Here is a 27,541-nt window from a genome sequence, read left to right as displayed (position 1 = left end):
ATGGATCTCTTGGTAGACTGGTCTGTTGTGCATATTGGATTTTGACATTTGAAAATCGTTATTGTTGGATGGTTTAGCAAAATGGGAAACAGACAATTTTTCCCTCGCTATTTTCGGAAAGATTGCCATTGATCATTTGAATTTGATAGTGCAAGTCTTAATATTACAGATTTCATATGGAGAAAAAATATCAGAATAACAGAGAAAAGTCTTTCATTGACCCTATAGAGATTATTCAATGGTGGTCACGGAGATATATTGTTATATTCTTAGTGAAATCCAGCTTTATCAGTCTGTCACTATTTTCAATATATCTAGTCCAAATACAGTACATTTTGCATTTCAAATGTTTCATCTGCGAGATTTGTCAAAGTCGGTGGTGGCAGGTATGCTGAAGACCAGTGAAGAAATGCAACCAATTCACAGAACAATTTCAATAGGATAAAGCAGGTAACGATGTAATACACTGCCGAAAAAGTAACGAGTTCTCCTTTTTCAGTGAATAAGTTTTTACAAAATAAACTTGAATGTTCTGTATAAACTGGCTGCCTTTCTCCATCTCGTACAATAAATAGACCACATAGTGAACACTAAGAGTCCAGAAAAGGTAAAACAGTTTATTTTTTTGCACATTTTGCAAAATAAACCCAAAAGTTTAATTGCCACATCTTAAATAGATCATTAGTTATGAAAAGGATATCATAATGTTAAGATCATACTAAGAGGGAGGGGGAACCTGTTTAAATACCACATAAAAGTCTGCACTTCAAAAACATAGGCATATCCCTTGATTAACGGCTTACCTTGCGTCAGACACACTGTCACTATGAGCTTAGAACACGTGTACCACACATATATTACAAATGTACTAGACATATACCACTCTCAATGATTATACAGTATTATCAATGATACTCACCTGTTAATAACGTGTTGTGTAATATAGTAGGAACAACAAATGTATGTATTTAAATGTGAACCAATCAAGCAGTGTACTATGAAAGTATGATATTAGTCGTTTTACATCCGATAATTATCACAGATGGGAGATACAAACACATGTTTATTATACCTAGTGCAAAAAATTCCTATTTTTCATGATAAAAAATTCATCATCAATTAAAATAACAAAATGGCACACAAATTTATAAACATCCTTGTAATGCTTGCAGAATTTTAGTTTCCGAAATAAAACACAAGCTCCATGCTCCTGGATTCTGCATCATGTAAGTCAGCAACGGGTATACAATGTCTACTAACAGTCCCACAGCTTATATCGCCACCTCATATCTAGCTTGCATTGCACGTCATGAAAATAATGTTTTTACATAGCAGCATAAAAAATCTCAAGGTATATTAAATATGAAGCACTTTGAAGAATATGATTTCCATATCTCTCAATATATATAAAACGATCTTCATTCAAAAACGTTAAATATATTCAATCATGGCATCAACAGGTCAACATTAATTTTTTCTTTGTATGCAAAACATATTGTTTATAATACATCAAAATGTGAAGTTTTGGGCAAGTCATTCATAATGGACAATATTATTTTCCAATATTCAATTTGTTGGTCCTACATGCACATGTCAACAGTCTATACAAGTATATGCATGTCATAATATCTACAGTTATATAAAGATCATTTATTAAGGAGAATGAACATATACTACCGTGTCTTGTCAGCAAATTTAGGAATGAGTTGGTGAGGACAATCTTTAACATGACATAATACAAGAACGAATCAACGGTTGCATCAACATAAAAAATCTACCTAATATTTGAACACTGCAATATAATACAAGATATTTTTCTATCATATTTCATAAAAGTTTTATTTTTAAAGACAGCTTGATCCCTGATATTGTTTAAGATACGTAGTATTCCACTATCACAGTTCAATTATATCCGTATTTTAATTCTAAATCTACATTATCTTATACAAGAATTATTTCCTGAAGATGCACAGTATTTAGCATTTGTATCAAAGTCATAAGTTTATGCGAGTAAACAGGTCATGCACTAAAGTAATACAAAACATGGCACAAGTGAAATCGGTATTACAGTTATGTTGATCAACATTGAAATTCATGAAATATTGAGACAACTTTTATTTTCAGGAAAAAGACAAAGATATTGATTATCGAGCAAACAAGTTTATATATTTTCTCTTTAAACTGAACAAAAATAATATGCATATAAGTTTAGGAAAACAAATCAAAATAACCTATACATGGAATTCAGAATGATACTTCAGGTTTTGTCAACATAAAAGTGCAAAATGAATACAAAGGGATAATAAATTGTAATGAGTTTTGCTGCCATGGTCTAGCCCCAATCAGCCTGTCTGCACCATTCAGGACAGCCGAGAGCCTGTGCAACCTGCTACCTAACGAGACAGAGAGGTGTGTTATTTGTTTTTATCATAGTATCAAAACGCTTCAATATTGGACAGAAATATAAACATTTAAAAAGAAGATTATGGAATAATCAACATCATCTCAGCAATGCAAGCAATATATGTAACTGGTGACTAGCCAATTTATTGTTCTTAAAAAAAAAAATATATATATATACTAACCTACATCATATCATAATCTATCAAAGTTTCTTCTCATCAAATTAGCAATGGAGCAAAAATAGTATCTATCTACATAGATACCCTTTCTTCCCGATATTGTTTTCCAAAAGGGACAGACCAAAACATATGTAGGCCAAGTCCTTAATGAGAAAATATAGGGAAAAAAGGGCATGTAATCATAATTGGGACAAAGACTCACAACCAGTATGCTTTGGTAATGATTTGTTTGTAGTAAAAGGATAGGCATATATCAAATTATCAATTTCTTTAGATCCATGATACAAATTTCTAGGTGTCATATGTTGTCTTTTGCATCTCCAGCATCTGCCTCCTCTAACCGAACCTTGTTTTTGTTCCAACATTGTCTCTGCTGAAGACAATGTGTGGATCAAGAAAACGATAAGGCAAATATATCAATGTTTAAAACATTTATTATTTTCCTCCAAAGTCATACTTCACCTGGGGAGACCGGTCCTTGGTACACACGATTCGCCCTTGAAGGGTACATTTAGATACATAGTATTTCACAGCACAAAATTTACATGCTCAAAAAATATGACTGGTAGTGACAGATACATGTGCCGTAAGTATATACATAATTATGTTCACAATATTAATCTAAAAAATTATTAAACAATCAATCCTCAGTCTAATAAAAGCATATTAATTCAAAGACAAAAACCAATGACAGGTATAATGCTACAGAAACCATTTAAAACATGAAAATACAAAGTGCTTACTAAGCAAATATGATGAACTATTATACAACTATCATCATCAACATCATCGACTTCATTATCATATTATAGAGTAATAGCTTCAAACAATGGCATTTTACATAGTTCACAATGTTATTCATGGATAAAAATTAGTGATTTGTATACAAGAGACTTGGCAGCTCGGTCAGGTCAACGAAAACAAAGACTATGAGATATCATTTCAAAGATGCACAAAAAATAATACGAAGACTATCAATGTAATGTTTTAAAAATAGAGCAATGTAGTACGACACATTCATAAACGTACACATATTTGGCATTTTGTCATCAATCTAATTATAAAACCTGAAGCATTTTACATAATTATGAATAAATTTATCTGTTAAACATTATTATTACAAAAATGACTCATATCATCATAAAAATTTTAACAGTACAGTGACTTAACCATAAACCTAGTACATTATTGTCAATATTTATGTTTCCAAACAATGTAACATTATAAAGTATTCACATATCTTTATATCTAAACATAACTATCAATTTGCATACATACAAGTATGATTTTAAGTTCAAAATACAATGTATTAAATAATAATGTAGTTCTGTGAGCGCCTGAGCATGACTTTTATAACAACAATGTAACGTATGACACGAGAAAAAAATTCATCAAGTGAGATATTTCAATAATAGTTTAGCACAAATTTATTTATCATCATACTGTCCACTAAATATTTTGTTTCTTAATCTATCTTACTTAAAACATGTTACATACAGTCAAAAATATTTTGATTTTAAGTCACATTATCATAAAAGGTAAACTAGGAGCAATGAACATACTTCATGAACATAAGAGAAAATTATAATAATGCGAGTTTGGAATGTGTAGTTCACTAAAAGAAATTAGTTACTTACATCTACGAGATATTGCGATGCTGGATTCATGGGTTACCAATAAAAACAAGAATAACCGACAGAAGAGAATTCGATGAACGAGGAAGTGATTGTTTATGATGATACGATAATTATATAAGCCCGATACAAACAGTGATTTTACAAGAATAACAATACAAAGATGACTGTCTATTATATATCTAGATATTAAACACAAAACTATTAAATGGAGATTAAAATAAGAAAATGAAGGAAAACAGCACATCTTTATCTTATAGGTGTCAGAAGCCATAATGCAGTTTTTAAATCTTCTGTCAGCGATTCAATTTCAGTCTGAAGTGAGTGAGATATAATATCTTGTCCCTTTTTCCAATAATTATCCACCAGTTGTCCTACACAAAAAATAGGAAAACACAAAAACATAACAACGTGATCATCAATGATATTTCCTTAATGATAATTAATCTACCATCTTGAGGTCAAATTGGAAATCACCAATAATCTAAGCAAGATAATTTGACCCCAAGATGCCAAACTTTTACAATTTATTATCTCCATAGCTTCAAATTATTTTAAGCAAAAACCAACCACTTCTAACTTCCCTAAACTTTTAACAATATAAGCTTGCTACTTAATCTCAGCAACTTGTAACTTGTTCTCAATACCTCAAATTAAATATGCCATAATTTTCTGCATAAAACCAGCACCAGTGGAGGTCTGGATTCTCTTTTTCATTTTCTGAAAACATTACATGTTAAACTACTCTAACAGAATGTGTCTACAGCTGTTTGCCCACATGCTGTGCCTGTATTGACAGCCATATACACTAGTACCCCATTGTGCATGACACTGAACTTTCAAGGAATCTTTGTTTAAATTGTTTTAAAACAACAAAATTGTCCACATTTCAAAATATACATATTAATAGCCCATAGGATGTATGCAGAAAATTATAGTATATAAAGTTTAATATTACATTTGACCTCAAGATTAGATAACTATCATTAAAACTTTTTTTATTTGCTGGATGCCTTCTGCCTTTGCCATACACCAGCTTGTTGAAATACCTATAAAATACCAAATCAAGGGACATTTCATGCTTTTTGAACATTCTGACATGTAGAAAAATAGCGAACTTGCTAAATTACTTTTCCGAATAAGGTTTTCAAAAATTGCAAACAGCATCAATTTGTACCAGAAAGTCAGAATGGTAATAAACTACTTTATATCAAGTTTGAGATTAAGGCTTCTTTTCAGATATATACTGCTCTGACATCATCATGAACAGATATTCAAAATATTCAACATGTCAAAATGCATGTAACATGATAATCAGTGATTAACAAACATAATCAATCTTGATTGTTCTTTGCAGAAAACCAGTTCTGAAAGAAAGGAAATGTAAATCAGGTTAGTAAGGTCAAGTATGCTGGAGTTGTCTGACATGATTGCACCCTATAAGAAATAGGAAATAAGTTGCTAACCTGTCTTTATGTAAAAGAAACATGGCCATTATTAGTGCCAGTGTCTATGGAAAGCTTACCTGAGGCTAATGATGTGCCTATAGATGTTACTGCTGCTGAACAGGACTAGGACCCGCCTGTTGTGCTCCACCCGGTTGCTGTTGGGCCTGTTGTAAGATGAGGTTAGCCTGGTAGTGCATGCCCTGTTGTCTGTAGTACTCGGCCCATGCCTGGCTGTAGTCAGCCTGGCCAGTCTGTGGGTTGATTGCTGCAAGATTACCAACATCAAAGTATATAAACACAGCTTTCAATACAATATGACAGATATAGTACTCAACAGAGAGTAAGTGGCTAAAGTGTCTGGCATTTTTATGTAAAGATCTTAACTACCTATGTCAGATAATAACAAATCGACACAGTATTTCAGTACAGGTCTGTGTAATTATCATCACTCATGTTGTACAAAGATCTTTTACAAAGAAACAAATCCCAATAAAGCTAATAAGCACAACCTCTACCAGCTGGATATATCAGTCAGCAGTGTTTATGCAGCATATTTTATAAATGGGGTCATATTCAGAATATAGAGGGCCATTCAGCAGAGATGTGGTACAAAACAATATTTAAACAATGTATTTTTAGCTCAATCCAGGCATCTGTTTTGTGGATTTCAACAGTGACTGGTCAAAAGGATGTGAAGTGGTACTCAACACTGTTAGAGTATATAAATAACACACTTTATAACTGCAAACAAGTTAGATCAACTTACACCTATCACACTTGTTGGCCCAGAATGGAAGCGTACAAGCAATCTATATGAGGAAACCAAGTGGGAAAACCCCACCTGATGAGGTACTGACCCTATACGTTTTAACTCCTAATTGGGGAATTAAACCCCAGTTACCTATGTGAAAGGCTAGTGTGTTAACACTATGCTACCTTGGGGTAGTTTTCGGAATTGGATTGGTTTAACATAATTTACATGTTACCAATAATGTGATCTGTTGGTCAATGTCAACCATTAAAATTTTCTTGCACTTTGATACTAAAGTTCTGATGTTGATTTATATTTTATTTTCAAATAAGAACATGTGCTTGTTAACATTCATATATAAACTATATCACTATTAGTATTGTCTCACTTTTGAATTTGGGAACTAAATGTCAGATCAAACAAATCTTCACATAAGTCAGTACAGGTCTGTGAAATTATCATCATACAATTTGTTCCCATATAATTTACAATATCAAATGTTGCTTGTATCCAGTCCATAATGACTTTATAGAAAATCAAATTAAAGGTATCTGCTGTAAAGATGTTAAAAGTTTTCTAGCCTTACAGAAACATGCAGAGTTTTGTGTACTGATGATATTGGAACTAGTGGACTACTTGTGACCCATGCGACGTAATTGCTAGATAACGACTTACATGGGTTAGCCTGGCCAGCCGTGTAGCCCTGCTGTGGGGTGGTTTGTCCCTGCTGTTGCTGCTGCTGTTGTGGCTGCTGCTGTTGCTGGGGAGCATGCTGTTGTGGCTGCTGACCCTGGACACCACCCTGACCGTACTGGTTGTGAGCATACTGATTGTAATACTGGGAGTAGTAGGCTGCCCAGGCCGCAGCATTGTCTTGAGCCTGTTTATCTAAAAGTACATGGGCACCATTACAAGTTGAGTTATTGTATGAAGCATCATTAATCTAGATTTACTATCACAATATTATATAAAAGCATAACTCCTACGATCTGAATAAGCAACTAAAAACATTTGACTATACAGGTTCTATGATACATCAAATTGGAGGCCAAATCAAAATGCAACATTGCATAAAGCATTGAACTTAGGTTCTGAAGGTATAGATTGCATATTGATGTATTTGCAGAATTTCACATAATGTTATTTTTGAAAAAAAGAGTTCCTCTTTAATTATGTTGACCTTATTTATTTCCCCTTATTGCTAGCCTTCATATAATAACATAAATTTCATGCAAAAGTGACCAGGTAATCAATGCAAATCATGCTTAAAAGCATCTTGGCTTCATAAATAGGGACACATTGCAAAACAGATGTCAATTTTGCTCGAGACTGGCTGTCAATATGAACATGTAAAAACCACTAATTATCAATGGACCACCTTTGTGGTAAGCACAACAAAAACATTGAATTGAAGGGTTAGAATCAAATGGATACTTCAGGGAAGATTTTAGGGGTATTAGTTGGAATATCAATTTAGCATCACATATCTTGTGCACAATTTCATGGAAGAAATGGGGAGCAAAATGAAAGCAACATATACATATGTTCATTTAAACAAAACTTTATGAACTCCACCAGCAAAATTCACTCAAATAAATCCTAAAAATATTGAAACCTTTTTTTGGTTCTTGCATAGCAGGGATATCCCGAGACTGCATATCTACAATTGTAGAGAAAGAAACAAATACTTTGTCTATACATCGGTATGTTTTGGAACACTCATTTCTTCATTTAAAAGGTATGCCTGAAACTTCTATCCACTGTATCCACCCATCAACTTGTGCATAAGATATGTGATGGAGGATCAGAATTATAAGCGAGTAACTGTTTATTATTATTCTATGAGCTTAAACACAAAATTTAAAAATTTCAATACAGAACATATGCAAAACAAGATTTATTAGATTGAATTTTATCCATTTAACTATGGGGCTATTCCAGAATTATCCACAATGGAGACACTCCCCCCCCCCCCCCCCATAAAAAAAAAAAAAATCTATTCAAACAACACAGTACATACCATGTTTAACCTGTGTCAAGAAAACTTAGCCCTCAGTCAACCTATTGTGTTACTCAGAAATTAAGCTAGGAAAACATCATGGAATTCCTGTGACAGACCATTAATTGAATGGCCTTTTCACAATTTTTCACACAGGTCTCAATGATTTCAAATTGGATTACCTCCCCTGAACAACCCATATCCGTTATCTACCAGCCAAAGAACAAGGATGGAAAAAACGTGTTCATGTTTCTATTTCATTTCTTTACTTCCTTACAATATGCAAAATTGCCACCTTATATATATATATATATATATTACTGAACACAAAATCTCAAGCAAATTAATTTGGGAGGATAGTTTATCCAACCGTGCAAAAATGTTCAATAAATGTTTTGCCAAACCCACCAAAAAGAAAATATGAGCCGACCCCCCCCCCCCCCCCCCAAGCGGCACCTATTTAAAAAAAATTTGCCTACCACCTGCCTCCCCTATGTGAACAATTCTGGAATAGTCCTTAACTGCAAACTGCAGAATATCTAAATGATATTCTGTTAGTGCATACTTACTCTGATCTGGCTGTTGTTGATAGCCCTGCTGGTAATTGTTTCCACCCCAGCCACCACCACCTCCACCTTGTGGTCCCTGGGGAGCTCCAAACTGGCCTCCTGGTGGCTGTTGACTGAAAACAAGAGCAAAACTTGCATCAAAATGGCAAATTCATAGTAAAGAAGGTTTACATGAATTCAAAAGAAACAATTTCATTTGAGATTATCTTGAATAGCTAGTTTTGGCAACTTTTAGAATATACATACTGTATTTATATAGAATAAAGTTAAAATGTCCATGTGACAGTAAATAATAATAAAATAACCAAACACAGATTTGCTGTCTCCCTTGTACTTTCGCAGCTACATCGTGCCGCTCTTCAGGGGATTATTTCAAATTCAGTTTTCTATTTGGAAATGTAGTTACATATTCTTCGTTATTCATATAAAGCTTGTATTTTTCAGTCTCAGCAACTGAAGTCAAGAGCTTATCAAAACTTACCCTTGCTGTCCTCCAAAACCATCTCCAAATCCTCCAGGACCACCTCCCATAGGACCTCCCGGCCCACCCTGGGGCCCTGGACCCCCTGGGCCTCCTGGCCCAGGTCCACCAGATGGTGGCGGCTGTAAAAATAGATCATTTTGTTCATACTTACGAATTGAATTTCATGTATATCACATCAGTATGAAAGACTAATATATAGTTAATTTCAAATCATCTTGATCACAATATAACTTTCAAGACATCTGAGAAAACTCCCATGTTGGCTACATATTTTGTTAAGTATTAAATGAAAAGTTCCTTTTTTTCCCCCACACATTCTGGTTGTCAGCAAATGTCTTGCATTTTAAAATGTTACGCAGGTCTACCATACTTACCAAACCTGCTTTTTCACATATAAGTTGAATGGCATGTTGTATCTGGCCTTTGTCTCCTGCTCGGATAGAGAAGAGCTTTTCATTAGGGATTTGGCCCTGGTGACCTTTGCAATTCTACTCGAGCCCCAGACATCTGGTTGATCTGACGAATCGTCTCACCACCTGCATCAGCAACACAGACTATGTACTTAACCAAGCATCAGAAACACTGGCAGTGTTTGAATTCAGATATATTTTCAACGAGCAAACGTACTGTAGTGTAGTTTAAATCTTCTGCTATAAATCAATTAGTTTCCTGATTTAAAAAAATAAATAAATACGAATGATCTTTCTTTTTTCCATTCTTTATTGACCCATCACTATGACCTTTGACAAGCAGATAAAGATATCACAAGCAAAGATTTTCAGTCAGAAAGCACTGTTGGAATCTGATGGGCCCCAAGATAACTAAATTTATAGTCAAGAAACATTTGGACAGACAACACAACTTGTGACAAAGTTATCTCTACAGGCTTCTTTCCAGGAGCCACAGAAAGTAAACAGCCAAACATAACATTGCAAACAGATTTCATTATCAAAATGCCTGACAAAACACAACTGCTTACCTTTGCCAATGACTAGACCACACTTGTCAGCAGGTACAGGATAGGTAGTTTCATCCCCTCCTCCAAAACCACCTCCTCGTCCCATGCCTCGTCCTCCAGGACCCCCCGGACCACCAAACTGGCCACCACCCCTACCTCCTCCACGACCAAAACCTCGACCTCGCCCCATACCATCCTGATTATCCCTCTACATAAAAAAGAGAATTAAATTTAGTTGATTTTAACAGACACCATATTTTAGTCCTAAAAACACCAACTAATTTACGAACATGTACACAACCATATTTTCATGATCCAGTTACAAAGCCAGTGTTAATATTAATGTCAAAATAAGTCAAGTAATCATTATACCACTAAGCAGGAAAGATCACCGGTCCATTAGATTGCTTCCAGTACTAGTGATATTGGGATCAAAATGTGTTTGGACATTCTAACAGCTGACCACAGTGAGGACATTTATCCTATCACCAAATGGTGTACTCTTTGGTTGTAAAAAGTAAGCAAACAAGACTAGTTATTTCAAGTCAAAAATATGATATTTATAGATTTGAAATGCCATTTGGGAGTTACCAACACTTTTCTAACAGAACTTTCAATTTCTGGGACATTAAATATCTGATCTTGTTTAAAAGATCTTTAGAGGCTATTTGTAGAAAGGTCTACTATCAAACCCCATTCAATGAATGTAAAAAAACATTCTAATGGTGTTAGCGAATTCCTTTCAGTCAATATTGCACAAGCACTACACTCAAATGACACAGGTCATTTCAGCTTATTAATTGTGCTAAACATTTCTGTTCTTTTCCAGTTTTTATTTGTCTGGTGTAATAATCCACACATCAATGGTGTTACCTGCACATAATTAAGGTATCCTCAGCAATTAACATTCAAATGAACAAAACTGAAAAAAATCTGTAATACTGGACTAGACAGATAGTGGCCATTACAACTTCTGGTAATAGGTTATATAACACAGGGATCACACTAATTGACTTCAGTAAATATACCAAAACAAGAATCACTCTCACTGAAATGATTAATAACCCTCGACCTAAATAAAAAATTAGCTCCTACAACCAAAAGTGGAGGTTTAATAACAATGTTAAATTACACAATATTTAATAATACGTTTCTACAAATCACCAAGAAAACTCCCTTCAATGGCATGATGAGAAAACAAATTGAACAGGAAAAAACGTTTAGATATTTAAAACCATAAGCATTTACTTATTCAGCCTGTAGTATTTCATGTAACTTTGTTGTAAGGTCTACTATCAAACCCCACTCATTGAATGTATACACATCCTGGTGGTGTTAGCGAATTCCTTACATTTTATGTTGCACAAGTCGACACCCATGAAACAAGAATGTACTCAAGGGTTCTAATTATGTGCATTGTTATTACGTATCATTGAATTTGTTTAATTGCATACTTACATTACTAGCTTCCTGCAACAAATTCTCAATAAATTGGGCAGCCTGTTCAATTTCTGATGAAGATCCACGGATCGAGCACATCCGCTCCGGCCGAGAATCATCTAGATCAAAAATTTGAAAGCAAAACAACATTGTGAAACCTGTCATGCACTGTAAAATCTAGTATATCACTAAATCAAGAAGTACGTTGATAATCAAATTGGAAGATTTAATATGAATTCATCACACATAACTAAAAATCAAGTCACCTGGTTTGAACTGCACTTTAGCATTAGTTTCCCTCTGAATTCTCTTGATCATATCACCACTTTTTCCAATGACTATTCCAACAAGATTACGAGGTACAGGTATCTGAAATTAGATATACAAAGGATCAATTAATAAAATAACAACAAGCAAAACTGATTGCATAACACCGAAGCAGAAAATGTTCAGGAGTTTTGAATAAAATCTACCTTGTACACCATGTTCATCGATGGAGTCAAGTCTGTTGGGTAAGGCAATTGGGTTAATGTATTGGATCTCTGGGCCACTGGTTATGTTAATTACAGTTTCTGTAGCAAAGAACTTACAATCTAAAGCAGAGAAAGTGATATTGGGGAGGGACTCATTGATTCTTCAACCATGTTTGATTTCTTTGAAATACTTGCCTCAAATGACTGCTGCCCACCCATGCTGTTTCCAAAAGAATTATTCTTAAAACCACCAGGCTGAAAAAGAAAATATACACTTGTATGAAACAAATTCTATCCACTTATAATATCATATTAGCTCATTATATTCACTCTGGGTGGCCTTGACAGTAGAGAAACACAATGGGGTGGTGGTCTCAACAGCGGAACACAAAGGGTGTTAATGAGAGGGAAAAGTAGTACCCGCAATAAAACCTTGTGGTTTACCGAACTCATCAATTTGAAATCATGACTTTAGACTTTAGAAGGATACAGAAATACATTCAAGCTGACAAGGTCTTAATGTGAGTGATACAAGGATTGTCAGGGTTTGACCCATCTATTTCTATCTATACTACAGAGTTCTTACATACATGCAGTAAAATAAAAGCAATTTCGGAAGATATAAGGAAGTTTCCTTCAGTAAGTTTTTATCAACAATGTACACATTTTTCTTGCTTAAACAAGCAAATATCCCACTTTTTATGAACTTTTGGAATGACCTGTGACTCAAAGTAGTGAACAGTTGAATTTATCAGATAAAAGGTTTGGCAGTATGTAGAGAAAGTTTCTTATGTGCAATTTCTCGGCATGCTACAGCTCAGTGCATTTCTGCCAATACAGACAAGTCACAAAATTTGACAATGTAAAAAGATTTTCGCTTACCGACTGACCCCACATGCCTCCATTATTCTGAAAAAGTGGGGAGTTTAATCATAGCACTTGAAATCTTATAAAAAACTTCAACATTTAACCATTTGGATCCTGCTGGGATGAATTGCTTGTCTAGCATCATTTGCTAACTGCCATTCAACACTTGCTCCCTGAAGGAAACTACCGTTCAATGTACATCTTAAAACAAAGATGCCTAGTTAAACAGATAAGGCATGATCACACCCTTTTCCATCATCAGCATGTTTGGGAACAAGTCTTAATTGTAAAAACCATTATATATATATCCCCTCGGACTACCTTGCAGGGTACATATATAAATCTATTCAAACCAAATTATTGGTCATTATCTTTTCTTAAGGAACTTAAAGGGACAATTTAGTCAAGCATCCTTTTTATAATCCAAGCAGAATCGACAAAACATATACCCAGACTAAATAATCTGCGGTCAACAGTTATCTGCTACGTAGCCAATGTCCATTATGTCAGTTTAAGTTTTTGGAAAGCCCACGTCAAATATAGCTATGCTCCAAATATAGTGCAACTTGTGGCGCCCTCTGGCGGGAACAGAGTTGGTTGTAAGTGACGACACGGTAGATCCGATGTATACTTATTTCTTTGGATTTCGATTTAACAACATGCGTGGCAAACAGTTGTTACATTTATTATAATTGATAGATTCGATAATGATTTATTGTTTTGACAATTCAAATCCACCAAACACAGGTTTATTCCAGGATCACCGAACGGGAATTCGTGTTCATGTAATTGTGTACACACATGCATGTATATGGCCGATACGTATGCAGAAAAAGATTGTATTTTCATTTGTGTACGAATGCAAACAAACGCTAACACTAATCTATGTGATTTATTCCATCCAGGATGTAATCAGAACAATACTTATAACAAGTACGAATAGCATTATAATAATGTTGTAAGTTGTACAGAACAAAAATATCGCACTCAACATAACTCTGTAAGCCAATCTAAGTCAAGTCTCGGCAAACTCGCTCGCAACTGTATAACTTCTTCATTGTTGTCGCAACCGTTCGAAATCTCACATTTGTTATATTCATGACCTAACAGTAATTCTCCGTATATTTTGTTTATCCATTCACTGTCTACATTTGGTACGAGACCTAGCTGCAACCTATAGTTAAAATATCCGCTAACAGCTTCAAATGCAAACCAATGTTGTTTACAGTCACGAGACGGGGCTGTGCTTTCACATATGTATGTGTGAGAGACTAGAGATGACTTGCTCATTTGCATATAAATCGTATGGTTATACTATTAGGATCCACCTTACAATTAATTAAAAAACGCATGGAAAACAAACTTGTATCAATATATGACCAAGGATAGTTCATAAGGAGAACTGAAGTACACTTTCATGAAATAATGTGTGAAATGATAAAAAAAAAAGTAAACAAACTTGACTAAATTGTCCCTTTAACATAAGGACAGAGACATTTTACATTAATGATTTTGCCAATACGGGATGCTATCTTTTTGACACACAAACTTTCACATATGTGACATCTTCTTTGAATTCATACACCTCAGATTTAAACAAGAGTTGCTCTTCCAGTTTTGATTTAAAAGTATGTTTCTACATGATACTTTTATGAGTTTTCTTCTAATTTTTTATTGAAAGCACATTTCTGCTTGATATACAAGACTAATCACGTTCAAAAGTAAATTCAAGGCTTTTCAAGTCCAAATAGCCAAATTCAACAACTTCTCTAATCTGTATGCACTCTAAATCTTTTGAGGTTGATAAAAATGTAACTTTTGGTATTGTCTTCATACACCTGCATACCAAATTAAAATGAAAACAATGACTTATTTTGACCATTCAGATGCCATGCCACCAGGAAAAAAGTTTTTATTTGGTATTGCTTGAATCACTGCTTTTGGTTGTCACTGATCAGCCAAGCCCAATCCTTCTGGGACTGAAATAGCCCTAAGCAGCCCTAATTCTTAGTCATTTACACTCGCGACTTTTTAATCAAATGAACACCAGTCATAAAATTTTGTATATTTCACTTCCTTTGATTACTTATTAAATAGTCATTTCACAAGTTTTCAAAAGCTACACAATGAAAATGCAATGAACTTAATTTTCAACAAAAATAATAGGATAATTTTTTTTTAAATTTTGTTTACCTCCATGTCTTTATCTGTTAACAGTTCCATAACCATTTCTCTGGCTCTCTGAAAGTAAAAATGTGTTCATGTAAGAAATTTATCTGACAATCAAGGTGTTACAAGTTCTGTAAATTCACAGAAGACTGAAATAAAAAGTGTGTTGTAATAGCAACCCTATGTAAGAGCACTCTTATGATTGGCATCTTAAAAATAATAGAAAATTCTTATAAATATTGTAAACAATAAATGATGGTCCACATTTATATACAAAGCAATAGTCAAAGTCAACATATATATATATATAGTTGCCATGTTAGTATATATATATATTTTTTTTTATATAAGTTTCAATGTTAATATTTAGATTTATATCTGTATATGCACGATACACAAAGTGTTTCTCTTATTTGAAATATATAAATATTACATTGGCAATTTGCCCACTTACATTACACTTATTGGGTTCCCCAGAGATTCGGAGGGGCTTTTCCATGGATGACGGTATATTGCTGTCCTGGATCATGACCATCTTGACACAAGCCCTCTCCTGCATTTGTTTGATATTCTCACCTCCCTTGCCAATAATGAGACCCACTTTATCCCCAGGAATCATCATCTCCACCACAGTATTGCCCTCACTGTGTCCTCCTGTTGGGTCTCCAGGGTTTGTCTGGCCTTTCATTATAATGTCCTGCATCTGTTGTTTACATGACCTGTAATGAGGATTAAAGTTAAATCACTGATAAACAACATAGGATTCCAGACAAAATCTTGGCTCCCTGCAAGTGACAATCTTTATCAGATCTATGCATGACTGATCTTTTCTTTACTCTTCTCTTTTTATCTCAATTTGAAAATTTGAGAACATTCCATGTAGGACTTTCTGAGAAATAAAGATCAAGCAACCCTAACAAATTCAAATGATCCATGCAGAACATATTGAAAACAGTAGTAAATAAATTCACCTGTCAAAATTCAAAATTCAATATGCACAACAAGAAACCAAGGCGACCTGACATATGAAACTTCCAGTAAGACATTTCTGAGAAACAATGATAAAAAATATCTATTGTCAAAATCATAAATGGCCATCTGTCAGCCATTTTGTTTTACAATCACTCTCAAAATTGATCATGCACAACAAGGGACCACTGATATTTTAGGAAGATCTTTGTGGTACATCAAGATATAGTGATAACAATAACTGCTGATGGGCAGGCACCCGATGTAGGGAGATTTGAACATCCCACCATCTGATGGTGGGCCAAAATACTACCAGGTATCTTAATACATGTCTTTGTAATTTGACATTTCATATCAAGGTAACGGTAGCTGTTGTCAGTGTCACTTTTATAAACTATTGTCAATACAATACAGACATAGTATTTTTTTTGTGTTTATAAATTCTATTTATCTTTTATTCCAGTGGAGGAGAAAGCCTTACGCAATGGATCCAGGTGTTCCTGTCAGAGTGCATGGTCTATCTGGACAACCACCACTGTCTGGAGCGATCTGGATCTTGCATCCAGTTTCTGCCTGCAACCTGGTGATCTGTTCACCACCTTTACCAATGACTGAAAGGATAAAAACCATGGCATCTTAATGTATCGTTTTTCATAACAATTGTATAAACAAAAACTGTCTTCTAGATTATTTTATATACATAACTTTGTAAACAAAATTGTCCCTTATATAAATACAGAAGAATCCATGTCGGACAGAATTTTATTACACTCTTGAATCTTTAATTTTTAGTTTTTTGAAGTATTAAGTACATTGAGGGCACAGAAATTTATTTTGTGCACCCCGATTTAAAAATCTGCATAACAAGGAGCCGCAAAGCCTGGCATTATCCCCTGCGCCCCGCAGTTGGTATGAAAACCCAAATACATGTATAAATTAAGCTCAAAGTAAGAGTTATTAAGGAAACAGCAATTTGGTATTTTTGAATTAAGTCTCCATGGTGACAGAAAAAATACCGAAAATGGAAGGTCGGCAATAGCAAAAGGCACAACTAGTCTGATATATTCATAAAGTTTCAAGGAGCTGCGTTGAACAGTTTTGGAGTTATAGCCAAGAAACAAAAGGAAACAGAAATTTGGTATTTTTAATTAAGTTTCCATGGTGACAGAAAAAATACCGAAAATGGAAGGTCCGTTATAGCAAAAGGCACAACTAGGGCACTAGTCCTGATATATAGAGAAATTTTCAAGGAGCTGCATTGAACAGTTTTTGAGTTATAGCCCGGAAACAAAAGAAACAGTAATTTGGTATTTTTTACTAAGTTTCCATGGTGACAGAAAAAATACCGAAAATGGAAGGTCCGCAATAGCAAAAAAGGCACAACTAGGGCACAAGTCTGATATATACAGAAAGTTTCAAGGAGCTGCGTTGAACGGTTATGGAGTTATAGCCCAGAAAAGAATCTCGGACGGACGGAGCCCAATTTAATATCCCCCGCAAACGCGTTTCGCGGGGATGAAAATAAGAGGTTGCACATAACAAAGTGAACCACTTTCTTGAAAGAATATGTTAACAAAGTAGGTAGACTACTACTCCATCCCACCCAGTACTTACTGAGGCCAACCATCCTGTCTGGCACAGCGAAGTCCTCTGTGATAACCATAGCTGAACCGTTGTGTGGTATAGTTGGAGTAGGCAGAGTTGAGGGTAGACCAGTCTGGGGGGGAGGTTGGGATGCTGGCCCAATTCCTAACTGTTGATTAATTCTGGCGGCAGCTTCTTGTGCAGCTAATGCTGCAGGACTTAATTGGGTAAAAACAATATTGTTATCAACAGAATTTTGAAATAAGCCATATTGTGACCGCTCAACATCACAATCAACACTGAAGCAAATATGATGATCTGTGTTTCTACATGCATTAAAATGTTCTGTTTTTTTCAAGATCTATATCAAATAAAATGATAATTATGACAAAAGCAAAAATATCCACATAATTATTTTTGTCCGTCTTTGTCATTATCTAATACACATATAAATGTGACTGAACAAGTTGACTTACTTTTGTTGATTTGCTAGGGCTTTCAACTGAGCACCAATAGCTGAAAAGCAAGAAAAAACCCATAAACCACACATTTAGAAAAAAATCCAGCCCATAACCTATGTTTATTTACCCTCCCTTCACTACATGCAATGACACACAAGCAGTCTATGAAGCACAGAAAGCAGATTTCTCCCATTAACAATTAAATTGTGGATATTCAAAAATTCTCAAATAAATTGTATAAATTAACATTTCTTTCAACATTGATATAACTTAAAATTACTGAAAAACTGTCATTAATCACTTCCTAATTTGTTTTCTTGGTTACAGAAGGAAGTATGCAGACTACCATTGTGCATATTATAGGGATACAAATATTTTTCAGCATCAGTGTGTATGGTCACATAAATGAAACGTCAACATCAGTGCTTAAGGTAGCATAGCATGTACATGTTTTACATAACAAAGGCTAATCTCTATTAGTTCATTAAAACCAGTGATAATATATAACTTCATCTTTCATTGGGTAAAGCAACATTTTAGACAAAAGATACAGGAATTTGATCTACAGAGGAAACATGCACAGAAATTTCACCCAGAATTCTGAATAGATTTATAGTTTGTAGCTAGCTATGTTACGCCAAAGGAATTAAAACCAACACCTTCTGTATTACATGTTTGCTAAATTATTCAGCAAAAGTTCAAATTATTTAAACAAATGGGTTTTCTTTTTATTATTATTTGACATCTTCGTAGCCAACTACACTATAATTTAAGAAAAAGAAAACGAAAATTAGGAACTTGTCAATGCAAAAATTCTACCTTTAAACTACAGAGATTCTCATCCTGTTTTTTGAAATCACCATTTTTTTTCAAATTATGCTTTACATATATATAAATGAATGTGATTTTTTCAACAAGATCCTAGAGGGATCTTTGCTGGCACCCACCATTGAATTATCTTTATTGGTTCTATGTCAGACAGATCTTCTTTCTACTCTTCCCTTCTTTCTTAATAATCTGATTACAAGAAGAAGTGGAACCTTCATGTGAAGTTTGAGATCACATCTCCTTTGTTTTAAGAAATAGCAATAATAAACTACAATTCTCAAAATCCAAGATGGTTGCCTGTTGGCCATATTTTTCTGACCAAAAATCTTAATTTATTTTAGGCACAAAAAGGTATCAAGGGGAAACCTACATAAAAAGTTCAAGGAATATCCTTATGACACTTATCAAGAAAAAGAGATGAACTTCAATTCTAAAAATCGAAGATGGACATCTGTAAGCCATTTTGTTTTTTCTGATAAAAAATCTGAATTTATTTTAGCACAACAACTTACAAGGTACCAAAAGGAACCTTAACATTGAAGTTTGAGGAATATCCCTTCCAGCAATTTTCCAGCACTTTTTCAAGAAATACAGACAATAATCTTTAATTCTCAAAATCCAAGATAGCCACCTGTTGGCCATTGTTTTTCTGATCAAATATCTAAATTGAATTGGCACAACTAAGGCCAAGGGAAACCAAGACATGAAGTTTGTGGAATATCTCTCCTGTACTTGTAAAGATATAGCGATAACAAGGATTGTTTACGAGAATACTGACGATAGACGTAGAGTGATTTGATCTAGAAATGTTATTTCACACAACAGGACTAAAATGAGACAATAAAGCTCACACACCATTCCTTGCATGGCCAAGATGTGAATATATTACAGAAACAGATAACATACCACAATTTAAAATCTTGTGCAAAATAGACATTTAACTTTTCACTGTTTTCATTTTACAGTGCAAATTTGTAAATCTCATTTCACACATTAGGAGGACATCAAAAGCAAAGTTTTGGTATGCAAGGTTCAACATCAGATTCTAATCAGATTGCACATTTTACAGAGGTTAAGACAACTACTGGCAGGTTAATATATCAATAATTGTGTGTTAGTTAATAACATAAATCTCAAACTAATTTAAATTGGTAAGGTGTTCCATCAAAAACATGCACAATTCTTATCAAGCATCAGGCATCAGAATGAACATATTCACAACATCATCAATCAATCAATTAAAGTGTTTCAATGTCAAATAATGTATTATACAATTCAAATTTCAGTATGTCATCAAAAATTAATGATACAACATCAAAAACAACAGTTTCAATTACAATTTCAGATCATCAATATGAAAAAAAAACATCAAGAGTACATGAAAATTATAAATTGCATAGCTCTTTAATCACTGCTAGAGAAGGAAAATGCATAAACAGAATAGAAAACATGTTTAAAGCATGAAAATTGCATTGATGAGAATTGAACTCCTGAAAATGTTCACATTAGAAAACGTTCACCCATAACCTGTGTATATCCATTGTCTTTCTTCAATTATTCAAGTAGAGTATATCTATTGAGAAAGCATCTTTTAACAAAGAATAAGAAAATGTTTATTTAGAGAGAGGACTCTGTAACGCTAAAAAGATTTTAACATGCAAAATATAATATTTCAAACTACTTCTACAAAATTGAAAAATTGAAACAGAAAAAAGCCATATTTTATCTACAGCTAAACCTATTACTGTAAAAATAAGTAGTTGAATTGTTTAGAAATGACACAAAAAGTAGTATGATAAAGTGTTAAGAGTGTATTTGAAAACATTTAAATACATAGAATTTCTATTAAGACTTCTGAAGTCAGTATTCCCAAGTTCACTTTTCTTTTGATACTGAAAATTATATCATATCAATGAATATGAAGAAAGACAATGGATTCAAAGCAAAACAAACATGAAATGTAATAATTACACATCACATGTATAATAGTACACTTTTAGCCTAGGCATTTAACTTGAACAAAACGTTAATTGAAAGTCTGGCCAATCAAGAGGGTGCTCTGAAGTGTATGTGGGTTTTGTATTGTACAAGGTTTTAGAACACATACGGTCGTTAATAGCAGCTACACTCTTCTTTTGTTCTGGTTCACCTGCGAAAAGAAACAAAGCACATATTGTATGTATCCCCCTCGAGGAAGGAAGGTAGGGTGAAGCCTTTACGTAGATGAGTTGGTACAGTTTGGCTGTTGTGACCAGAAAGGTGACCACTGTGTTTTTAGCACTTAGAGGTACACTGTCTTTAGTCCATACATTGATATGGGCATCCGTGATGCCAGATTTGTGTTCCGATTAGCAGCACAAATTTCTGTTACACCAACATTGCAACTCAAAATAAAGTCAACTTTTCCCCTTTTACTTAAATTACCCCTCTTTTAATGTCAAAAAAATCATTACATCTGTTAATTTTGGTGAAACAAGTTTTGTGCTACATTTTATCGGAACTATTTGCAACAGTATACCTCTAGTTATGAAATATCCAAACTGTATCAAAGCTAAGGAGTGGGAGATTTTGATCAATATCTTATCTTTGATTTAGGGAGTTTTCATGTCCCTTACGACTTTCGTTTTCTTAAATTTTTTAGAGTTTTTTTTCAGTTTTCATATTTTTTTTACTTCATTATTTTTTCAATTAGTTATTTTTTTTCAGACAATGTACCTTTAGGTGACAAAATCATTGCTGCAAATGTAAGTCCAAAACCATATCATGAGGCAACTTAAAAAAGCACACACAAGCATGATACAACAATCTTAAAAGGATATTGGGGACAAGAATATATTTTTTTTTTTCATTTCCTCAGTTACATTATACTCATACCGTAAGCTTGTCCGTCTGAATCAAATGGCCTTTTTAATGTAGGAGGCACTGAAGCATCCCCACCTCCCGCTGCGGGTTGGTTAATTTTGGCAGCAATCTGCAAATGAAAAAAGAAAGGAATTAATTCACCATACCATACAAATGTCTCTTTTAGCAATAAAGCATATATTTTCCTGATGAATCCAATCTCCGCTAGTGCTGCTTGAGATGGTTTGGCTCAAGACAACTGCTATTTTCACTAGAATTTTATCGAACATGGCAAAGTACAATAAAGCATTTCATGTGTTTTGGCTGAAGTTTGTTCACAAAAAATAGCAAAATGACTGAAAGAATTTGTATCCGATCGCTAGCACAGCCAATTGCAATGGTTGAAGTTTTATTCACTACTTATACTACTGCAATGGTTGTCAGTCTGGGACTTTTGATTTATACAATTGAACGATTCCTGAGAAAAGGGGACAATTCCAGACCTGCCAACCTTTCAAATTCAAAAATAGTAATTTGGCCCATTTTTGAGCAAAAAAGAGTAATTCTTAACAATTCTTGCCAAATCTATTGCATCAAAAAGAGTAATTTGCTACTATTTCGAGAGAAAAAAGAGTAACGACCACCACAAAGTAGTAAAGATTACTATAAAATAGTAGTAGTTGGCAGGTCTGCAATTCCTCTGTGTCAGCTCTCACCGATCTATGTCAATTAAGAAACACATACTCAAAAGGATAGGCAAGCTTACTAGCCTGTTACCGTTTCACAATACTACTACATGTAATTGTTAGCCTCACAAACAACATAGCAGTTAACCAGTGAACTGCTATCATAGGAAGTATCTACTCTAGGCGAGTTAGAATTCGCTGGATTCCCTTCTGGCTTAACAAACAATTTGCCCCTAGTACAAATATTCTCTAATATCCTTTGTTCAAATAATCAGGGTAAGAAACAAGTCACAGATAATAATTGAGAATGGCAGTCAGTGAATCACATGAGCTTGGTTATTTTTAATGTACTAGACTTTCCAATTTTGAATTTGTAAAACCAACAAACAAATGTTAAGATCATTTCTTAACCCTAAAACTCAACCATGTTCTCGCTTCTGCAAATTCCTTGTGTAAAAGTTGAGTATATTGGTCTGCTTACCGTACTCTTGCCTAGGAACAAACACCCCAATGCTACATCAATTCAGGTTATAGATGATCTCATGCTAACTTAATTTCAAACGAATTATTTGAGATTTCAGCAGAAATGTACCAACACGAGGCGTGAGCTATACTTTTTTTCTGAATTTAATTTGTGCCTGGTCCACCCCACGTGGTAGCTGTAGCCTGAACACGTCGGACAGCACGATCTATTATTAAAAAAAGACATGAATGCTGTATATTCGTCTGTACTGCAGTAATAATATTGTGTGCAATTAAGTATGGTATCGATAAATTTTACTTGCAATTTACTTCCGCAATGACAAACGAAACGCGGAAAACGCCATGATGCGTGTTAGGGAAATTACAAAGGCGGCTTCCTGTCCTAGTTGCTTTGTTTTTTGCTAATTAACGTCTTAGATAAATCTAGTAAACACTTTTCAAACAAATCGTAAGGGTAGGTAAAAGCCTTGTGTTTTTAAACTATAGTTAGTTTACGAAATAATAGATCTAGGCCAAAAGAAACTCAGCATTGCTGAAGACGCGGGTAATGGCTTCTTTGAAACATGCCGACGCGGACCACGCGGTCGAGCTCGGGCACGAAGAACAAGACCTCCGGTGCACGAATAAACGGTCAAAAGTGCTGAATGATTGTCGTTTCTATTTTTCTATGTGTGCGCTGAATATCAATTTATCATTTTACCTGTCTTGCGCGGGCAACGGCGTCAGCAAAAGCGGTTTGAGCGTCCACAGTTCCTTGACCTGCTGATTCCATCTCCCGCAAACGACAAAGATGGCGGCCGAGAAAGGTAAATTGACTCGTTGCAGTAAAGTAAATCGAGGGTTGTGATTGGTGGAAAATGGTGACGCACTTGAGTAACACGTTTCTGGGGCTCCATATAGGAAAACTCCGCAGTTGCTTTTAATCAATATATCTTATTGGCATAATGCATAAAAGACAAGGCAAAAGTTTATTCAAACTGTAATGGCTTTCTCCAAAATATCCCAAAACACAATTTAAATGAACACCAAGGAGAAGAGAAGGAAGCGAATGAATACATGTCATGACATTGTGCGCGTCCGTCATGTCATAATTGTCCAGAATTTTTTTTTTGAAAATCCATTTCTTTTAAATAGATTCTAGATACACCGTGGAGAAGGTTGACAGACTTGGAGGGCACAGGACTTGCGTCCCCTTGCATTAGGTGGCGCAGCGACGCACTCGGAGGGAGCGCGAAGCGTGAATATGGCGAGAGATAGGCCTACGAGCATGAACTTGATTTGATTTAAACATATTTTATTGTATCTTAATATATACATGGGAATTGGGCATGAACTTTTTCGATCCGATCTCGTGGAGAGATATCGATAGTTAATCTAATTTTAATTGTTTTTTGCTTGTTTAGCCAGGGACGTATAATAATAATATATATGTCCCTGGTTTAGCAATAATTAATCTATCGTTGTGGGGTGTTGATTTCGATATTAAAAAAAAAAAAAGAATATCGAAATATTCTGTCATACGAGTGAAATATATCTTATGTTCAACGGGAAACCATTCAGTTTTCTTTTTATTGCATTTCATAAACAAAATTAAAAACATAGATTTCAGAAATACAGCAAAAAAACAATTTATCTATCGTCGCTTCGATTGAAAAATCGGCCAGTTTCAATGAGGTGAATACAAAGGTTCGCTATTTTCACTGTGAAAACTTATATTTTCTCTGCAAAATCTTATTTTTCACTGCAAGATCTTATATTTTCACTGCATTTTTTACACTTACACATGTATCTTACATGTTCACTGCTCATCGCTGCAGTGAAAATACATGTGTAAGTTTTAGTAGTTCGATAAATTTCTATATTTCACTGGCAAAAATGCAATAAAGACAATATCTTCATATAAAAAAATTCTTACATATTTTCTGATATCAATAATATTATACACTTGTATATGAAAAATTATTTGCTGATATAAAGAAAAACAAATTGCGAATGATTACCCATTTTATTTTTGAAGGCACAAGAAAAGAAAACAAACATCGATATAGCTTCCAAGTTTAAAATTACGTCTTTTCATCAAATCTTTTATCTTAATGCCAAATCATCAACCGAAAATAAATTCTTCGTCCACAGGCATAACGCAGATTTGCTTTTGTGTTTTAAAGTATTTTTCGACATCATGATCTCATTCGGAAAAGATCGACTTTCGAATTATTTCCTTTTTAGATATATACATTTAAGGTACGATCAAGTAGCACTAAGCTTGTTTATAAAAATAGGATCAGCATCTTAGTGAGTTTTCATCTCATAACAAAAATATAAAAAAACAAAAACAAAAAAACAAACAAACAAACAAACAAAAAAAGAACAAAAAAAAGAAAGGTTGACGGGGTTTAAGGTAAACATGTTGAGGACTCCAGAATCGAACCAGACAGCCCCACCATTTTGTTTCGCCATTCAGAATTAATGACGTCACGTACGTCATTGTCCATAATATAGCGTCATAATCCATAGCCAATGGAAAACGTTCCAGAGTATATCACACTTTTATACAAATTATATTGCATGGGCTAATTCACTCGATAACGGGACGATTGAATGAGTATACTAACGACGATTTGATGCAAACACTTTACCGTGATATAAAAACATTATCCAAACATAGTATAGAGCGAGAATAATTTATATTATCACCAAATAATTAAAACTTTATCGTAGTTGAACGTTCATTCTGTCGTACTTTATCGTAGTTGAACGTTCATTCTGTCGTACTTTATCGTAGTTGAACGTTCACTCTGTCGTACTTTATCGTAGTTGAACGTTCACTCTGTCGTACTTTATCGTAGTTGGACGTTCGTTCTGTCGTACTTTATCGTAGTTGAACGTTCATTCTGTCGTACTTTGTCGTAGTTGAACGTTCATTCTGTCGTACTTTATCGTAGTTGAACGTTCATTCCGTCGTACTTTATCATAGTTGAACGTTCTTCCTGTCGTACTTTATCGTAGTTGAACGTGCATTCTGTCGTTCTTTATCGTAGTTGAACGTTCTTGGGGTCGTACTTTATCGTAGTTGAACGCTCATTCTGTCGTACTTTATCGTAGTTGAACGTTCATTCTGTCGTACTTTATCGTAGTTGAACGTTCTTCCTGGCGTACTTTATCGTAGTTGAACGTTCATTCTGTCGTACTTTATCGTAGTTGAACGTTCACTCTGTCGTACTTTATCGTAGTTGGACGTTCGTTCTGTCGTACTTTATCGTAGTTGAACGTTCATTCTGTCGTACTTTGTCGTAGTTGAACGTTCATTCTGTCGTACTTTATCGTAGTTGAACGTTCATTCCGTCGTACTTTATCATAGTTGAACGTTCTTCCTGTCGTACTTTATCGTAGTTGAACGTGCATTCTGTCGTTCTTTATCGTAGTTGAACGTTCTTGGGGTCGTACTTTATCGTAGTTGAACGCTCATTCTGTCGTACTTTATCGTAGTTGAACGTTCATTCTGTCGTACTTTATCGTAGTTGAACGTTCTTCCTGGCGTACTTTATCGTAGTTGAACGTTCATTCTGTCGTACTTTATCGTAGTTGAACGTTCATTCTGTCGTACTTTATCGTAGTTGAACGTTCTTCCTGTCGTACCTTATCGTAGTTGAACGTTCTTGGGGTCGTACTTTATCGTAGTTGAACGTTCATTCTGTCGTACTTTATCGTAGTTGAACGTTCTTCCTGTCGTATTTTATCGTAGTTGAAAGTTCATTCTGTCGTACCTTATCGTAGTTGAACGTTCTTCCTGTCGTACTTTATCGTAGTTGAACGTTCATTCTGTCGTACTTTATCGTAGTTGAACGTTCTTCCTGTCGTACTTTATCGTAGTTGAACGTTCTTCCTGTCGTACTTTATCGTAGTTGAACGTTCATTCTGTCGTACTTTATCGTAGTTGAACGTTCTTGGGGTCGTACTTTATCGTAGTTGAACGTTCATTCTGTCGTACTTTATCGTAGTTGAACGTTCATTCTGTCGTACTTTATTGTAGTTGAACGTTTATTCTGTCGTACTTTATCATAATTGAACGTTCATTCTGTCGTACTTATTGTAGTTGAACGTTCATTCCGTCGTACTTTATCGTAGTTGAACGTTCTTCCTGTCGTACTTTATCGTAGTTGAACGTTCATTCTGTCGTACTTTATCGTAGTTGAACGTTCATTCTGTCGAACTTTATCGTAGTTGAACGTTCATTCCGTCGTACTTTATCGTAGTTGAACGTTCTTCCTGTCGTACTTTATCGTAGTTGAACGTTCATTCCATCGTTCTTTATCGT

At 34.6% G+C, this 27,541-nt stretch overlaps 1 protein-coding gene across 1 annotated transcript; it reads right to left on the bottom strand.

Annotated features, from left to right (window-relative positions):
• Positions 1-602: 602 nt before the first annotated feature.
• LOC117315244 (far upstream element-binding protein 1-like) lies at positions 603-24,055 on the bottom strand. Its single transcript, XM_033869394.1, is given in 21 exon segments — positions 603-4,590; positions 5,742-5,929; positions 7,091-7,303; positions 8,031-8,075; positions 8,984-9,096; positions 9,465-9,586; positions 9,842-9,928; positions 9,930-10,003; positions 10,447-10,633; positions 11,884-11,984; positions 12,132-12,234; positions 12,534-12,593; positions 13,221-13,247; positions 15,399-15,446; positions 15,829-16,093; positions 16,825-16,954; positions 17,958-18,145; positions 18,404-18,443; positions 21,324-21,365; positions 22,091-22,187; positions 23,927-24,055. Coding segments are annotated over 20 exon segments (2,175 nt in total). The 5' UTR covers positions 23,999-24,055; the 3' UTR covers positions 603-4,590; positions 5,742-5,768.
• Positions 24,056-27,541: the final 3,486 nt, after the last annotated feature.

Source organism: Pecten maximus, chromosome 2 (assembly GCF_902652985.1).
Source record: "Pecten maximus chromosome 2, xPecMax1.1, whole genome shotgun sequence".
NCBI lineage: Eukaryota > Metazoa > Mollusca > Bivalvia > Pectinida > Pectinidae > Pecten > Pecten maximus.
This window is presented reverse-complemented; position numbering and strand designations above follow the sequence as displayed.